Source organism: Chondrus crispus, genomic scaffold (genome assembly GCF_000350225.1).
Source record: "Chondrus crispus Stackhouse genomic scaffold, scaffold_98, whole genome shotgun sequence".
Classification (NCBI taxonomy): Eukaryota; Rhodophyta; class Florideophyceae; order Gigartinales; family Gigartinaceae; genus Chondrus; species Chondrus crispus.
In genome coordinates this window covers 201,349-207,189 of record NW_005178869.1, presented here as the reverse complement: position 1 = coordinate 207,189, position 5,841 = coordinate 201,349, and the positions used below count along the sequence as shown (strand labels likewise).

The 5,841-nt window shown below is 56.1% G+C and overlaps 1 protein-coding gene across 1 annotated transcript; it reads left to right on the top strand.

The window, feature by feature from the left end:
* Positions 1-1,617: 1,617 nt before the first annotated feature.
* CHC_T00008253001 (hypothetical protein) lies at positions 1,618-2,710 on the top strand. Its single transcript, XM_005712190.1, has 2 exons — positions 1,618-1,851; positions 2,009-2,710. Exons 1-2 carry the CDS (start codon positions 1,618-1,620, stop codon positions 2,708-2,710), a joined length of 936 nt encoding a protein of 311 aa, XP_005712247.1.
* The last annotated feature ends 3,131 nt before the right edge of the window (positions 2,711-5,841 follow it).

Genomic DNA, 5,841 nt, shown 5'->3' with positions numbered 1-5,841 from the left:
TAGATTGCGGTGAAGTTTGAGAAATGTCTCAATATCGTCGGTGACATGGAGTTTTGTGCGGAGGGCTTCCTGTTTGAGGATGAGGTGAGATGCGGGTGTTGAGTCTGTGAAGTGTTGGGTGATCGCATCGATCAGAGAGGCTGGTGAGGTGTCTGCTTGCATCTCGATTGTGCATGCGACGTCTTCAGAGAGGCTTGATAATATTGACATTCTGATGTATGCACAGTGTCGCCTGTGCCTTCCGTGTTCGGGGGTATGTGGAGGTGGGATAGGGGTCGAGTTGTCAAGGATGGAGTCCATGTCATTTAGGGTAGCGAGGTCTTGGATGGCTTGGCGCCAGAGCTGATAGTTGTTACCAGTTGGGAGGAGGTCGGGGAGCCTGCCTCGTGGGGTCTTGGTATGGTAGGTTAGTGGGGTATCAGGCGGGTTCATGATGTGTGCGTCTGTGTGGGGCTCTACGCGGGTCTGCGGAGCTGGGGGTGGCTCGACTCGGGATGGAGGAGCTTGCGGTGGTGGAGCTGGGTGGGGTTCGTGCTCAACACCAGGCCAGGATGGGTTTGAAGGCGGGCTCTCTACGCTAGCTTGCGGAGGCTCTGTAGGGTCTGGTGAGTGGTACTCGAGGGGCGAGGGGAGGGGGGGTTGATTGTTGCGCAGCGCTGGGGTGTTCGGGTCCATAACCTGAAGTGCGGTGAATGATGGACCAGTTTATTGGGACTTGGGATCGTCCGTCTCCTTAAGACGTGACGCCGCCGCCGGTAGGGCTGCGTGCGGGCCACGTGTGGGACGTGTGTGATGTGTACCTGTACAGTGTCTATGGCTATCATTACAAACATGTACAGTACGACGTTGTGCCGTCGAGAACACATGAAGAGTTGGGGTGATTGCGACTGTTCCCTCAGGACATCCTTCTCTTCCGTTCTCCTGATTATCTGTGGGCTTCCGTTAGGCGTACGGATATACTGCACAGTGATGCGTTCTCTCCTTATCGGGCGGCCCTCGAGGAGGCCAAACAAAACAAAGTTCACATGCCGATCGATACCTCTTCTGCCTACACGTTATGTCTGTGTTAACCTTATTTGATCAAGGTCGCTGCAACATTCGTTTTTCAGAGTTATTTTTGGGGGGGTCCCCTTGCCCTTTGTACCGTTAAGTTTCGTTAGAGCATCTCTACGGCATGACCGTATTTGCCTCTCTAATCAAAAATATCTCGCCAAGTGCTTAATTTTTATTGGGTAACTCTATTGCTCTATTGATGAATAGATTTTCTGGAATAGAGCCGCGGCGCAACTCTACCGCGCAGTACATATCCTTTCAGCACCGCTGCACTCATCCTGTTCAACCCTTTTTATTACCATGGCAACTTCTCGCAACTACGACTGCCCTCCACCGACTTTTTCTCCTGACTCCAGTGACGACGAGAACCTGTCCTACCTCGTCGCCTCTGGGACACTGCCTGGTTTTCCAGGTACAATTCCTTCTCTCATTAGACTAGGATCAAGGAGCGGGAAAAGAGGAAATCTCAACCGCGACTTCGATGCCGCACTCAACCGCCTCAAGCGAGACTACTTTTCAACCACGCCACTTTATTGCGATGCGTCATTTGAAAGGCGTTTTAGAATGCCACGCACAGTGTTCAACAGGCTGTACAGGGCGATTGAGGGCGAAGGATTGTTTGTCAGAAGGAAGGATGCGCTGAGCCGTGGAGGAATGCATCCCCTACAGCGGATGGTTGCCGCAATTCGCATGCTGGCGTATGGAGCAGCGGCTGACTCTTTAGACGAATATCTGAGTATGTCTGAAGACTCAGTGTTGCAGTTACTGAAGTCCTTTTTGTTCTACTGTGATACAGAAGTTTGGAATATAGTACCTACGCGAGCCCAATGAGGCGGACCTACGGCGCATACTGGCAATAAATGCTGCCAGGGGGTTTCCGGGGTGTGCGGGTAGTATTGATTGTTAGCATTGGCAATGGAAAAATTGTCCGATAGCTTGGGCTGGACAATTCGAGGGAAAGGAGAGGAAGCTGAATATCGTTCTAGAGGCAATTTTTGACGGGGAGTTGTGGATTTGGCATGCCTTCTTTGGTAGCCCTGGAAGCTTGAACGACATCAACGTTTTGGACCGATCACCAACGATGGAGCGCATCATCGCTGATGAGTTTCCGCCCTCCATTCCTTACACGTTAAATAAAAAACAACGAACGATGCCCTACTACCTTGGCGATGGTATCTACCCAAGCTGGGCAATTTTTATGAAGACAATAAAAGACAACACGGCAAAAAAGGAGGAAGCATTCGCAAAGGCTAAAGAGGCGATACGGAAGGACATCGAACGAGCGTTTAGGGTGCTTGTCGCTCGGTTTCATATCCTACAGAACCCTTCAAGACTTTGGAAGGGAAGTGATGTATCGAATGTCATGGTGGCGTGCATTATTCTCCACAATATGATTGTGGAGAGTCGAAGAGATAACTACCAAAGTGGCATGGCGTCACTGCAGCACTTCAGTGAGGCGCTTGCTATGTTCGCTGCCGGTCAGTCATTCACGTGGGAATTCGAGTCGGCAACTCGGTACCTTCTTGGCAGTGAGTTGCCGACGGGAATGGCTAGCATTGTATCGTCACGTCATTCGCGCATAACAAGTAAAGTGGACCACTTCTCCTTGAAACGCGACCTCATTGAGCATATATGGAACGCTCACGGCTCCGTCTAGGGCCGATGAGGTGTTTGCGCATCAATAAAGCTCTTGTCTTTACCAATCTGCTGTGTGCATATGTGTGAAAGCATCGGGGTCCGGGGGGCACTCCCGGCGTGTGAACAGCCACATACTCATCCCTTCCACCCTCCTCGGCATTCCCCCCACCCCTGTGTACTCAATTCCCGCCCAATGGCCTCATCGAGTCCTGTCCATCATTCTTCCGCCCCTCCTCCACCTTTCCACCCCTGGGGCCCGACCCCGCCTGCCCCTCAACACCCACACGTCGTTCACGACATATATACCGCCTCCATTGAGGGCTCACGTCTCGCCTCCGCTCACAACACATGTCTCGTCGTCGTTCACAGCTCACGCCTCGTTTGTGGTCTAGCCTCGCATCTCGCCTCTGTTCGTCCCTCTCAAAGGTGACGACAAAACAGTTTTATGCCACCTCTACGACGCGATCGGGGTAAAAGCGTGTAAAAAATCGCGGACGGCATCGCGATGCAGCTCATCACCCCTGTACGCGCCCTCGACGGACAAGGCGGGGTGCTCCCTCAGATGGCCATCGGAGGGATGAAAGTCGGCGTCCCGATGCGACTCGTGGCGCTCAAAGCGCGGGCGCTTCCTCCCCGTGCGCGGCGGGTGGGGCTCCCCCTCACAATGTTGGTCACGCGAGAGCGGGGGCGGCGGCGCGGGCGGGGGCGGGGACGGGGACGGGGTGCGGCGGGGTGGATGCGGCGAAGGAGACGAAGGCAAAAGCGGAGCAGGGTTGGTCTTTTTCGGCGGGGCGTGCTCTGGTGGGGGCTCCTTAGCGGTGTCGAGGAAGCCTCGCTTTCCAGTTTTCAAAATATTGTTGTGCATGCAAGCTGCAACCACTGCACCAACCATCGGTCCGACCCAGTACAAAGAATGCTCGGCCTAATGGCCTTCAAGTGCGGCAAGGGCAAATGACATGGCATGGTTCACGCCACCTCCTGTCCATTGTACTGCCACGTCAATAAGGGCGACAACGAGCATGGTCATGAGGGACCACTTCTTAAAAGTCGCCTTTTCATGAAAGATATGTTTTAGGGAAAGCGCGACGACACACAGCAAAGCAGTGATGAAAGCCTCAATGACGACTGCTTTTGAATAGGAGATACTGTATGTATGTGTGGTTGCGGGGGATGAAAGGTATCATCTTTATCTTTATGATGTATATTCGCACAGATACGGACGACATATTGGATGCGATATGTACCAGGTGTGGCATAACGGCGGTTCGCGATTAGATTTAGATCAGATCAATACGAACCACACCGGCGCACACGTGTACCCCCACGTGTACGGAGGACGCGGGACCACACGCGTACACGTGTAGGAGGCGCGTACCACCGCGCGTACAGTACGCGTCTCACACGTGTGCTGTCAGCCCCGACGGCTGACAGCATTACAGCGCGGGACGACCCGCGCTACAGTAAGTTACTACAGCATACCAGTACTGTAGTATTATGATAGACGCATTGTATACATTAAATACGAGCGCGACCGGCGGCGGGGTAGGTGGACAAGCACGGACTTGTCCACGACCTACCGCCTAGGTCCGTCTTCTAGCTTAACTGACGAGCGCGATCCGCCTTCGCGCGCGTTAACCGGGACAAAGCGGGTAGGGGACAGCCGCGTACGCGAGCGAGCCTAGATCCGCCTCCGCCCGTCAGCGCTGGTACGTTACCCAGCGCTGCTCCGGGGCGTGGAGGCGTAGATCGGCCCGCGCGTACGCTCGTCCCCGACCGTCCCGCTGTACCACGCTACCAGGGCTCGCTTCCCTGTCCCGTGAGCTGTGTGTTCTCCCCGTCTTCTCGCCCCTCGTACGGGTCTACATCGAGCTAAGTATACACCCCTCTCCGTTGGGGGGTGTTATACTACAGTGGTCTCCCGACCTAGAAGACCACGCGATTATCGCGAGAAGAATATCGTTCGGATCCGCGTCCGCGCGCATCGAAATGGAAGAAGGAACCGCGAACTCGATTCAGACGGAACCGGCGAATATGGAGTCAACCGCGCGCCGCGCCTCCGAGTCAGGCGCGCTGCGCGCCCCCTTCGGCGGCGCCGCCGCAGGTCGTACCGACGGCGAACCGTCGCCTGGGTTTTCAGAGGGACGCGCTCGCGCAATGTATGACAGGATCGCGGAATACATCGAGGACGTCCGGACCTCGCTTCGAATTGACGTCTCGGACGCGGTATATACGCGCTGTATGGAAGAGCTACGCTCGCTTCGCGAAGGAAGGTTTGACCGCGTCTCCCAATCCTTGGAGAACCTCCGAGCGCTAGTCGACCAGCTACAGAGTCGGCTAGCGCTCGTCGAGGATTCGCGTCTCGATTCCCCTGTCGAGGACAGGGAAGGCCGCCCTGAGAGGTCGGCCTCATCAAGACGACCCGACGCACAACCCTTCCCGTCGGCGGAGCAAATACACGCGTTTGCCCATATGGCCGCGGAACTCAACTCGACGCGGAGACGCGCTCGCGAGGTGGAACAGACCCCGACCAACAGGTCGCCCGGGGCTCCTGCGAGGGGGCCCGGTGCCACTGTTCCCCCGATCGCGTCAGACGCACCGGAGTTCCAACCGACGGGTGCCGGATCCAGTCGGTACGCGGATGGCCCAAGACCACCAAGGGACGCGAATGTCGCGTCCGAAACCCAAGCCCTCCCGTATGTCGCCGGAGACATACGGGGGATGAGACGCGTACCGTACGCGGACGACCAGGACCGTGGAGGAGCCGCCCGCGGATCAAGAGAACCGATTCTCTCTTTCGATCCTCGCTAGGGCGGCTACCAGCCGGTGGACCTCACCGCGCATCCCGGTCCGGTCGATATCCGAACGCTGCCCGTCACCCCTTTCGGGACGCTGGGACCCGCGGCACCCGGGGTTGAGCCCGTCCATACCATGATACAGGAGTTCAGCGATGTCGCGAACTACCGCATGTATCGGTTGGACAATACGTCGAGGCTCGTTACCTCGGGAGACGCGGGACGAATCGCGAAGTACGTCCAGCGCTGTCGTGGGATTCGACCCACGATGCGCAGCTTCGACGGCACTGACGCGATTCAGTTACTACCGTTCTTGAAGGATATACGTATCACCTTCAACGCGCAACACCTAACCGAA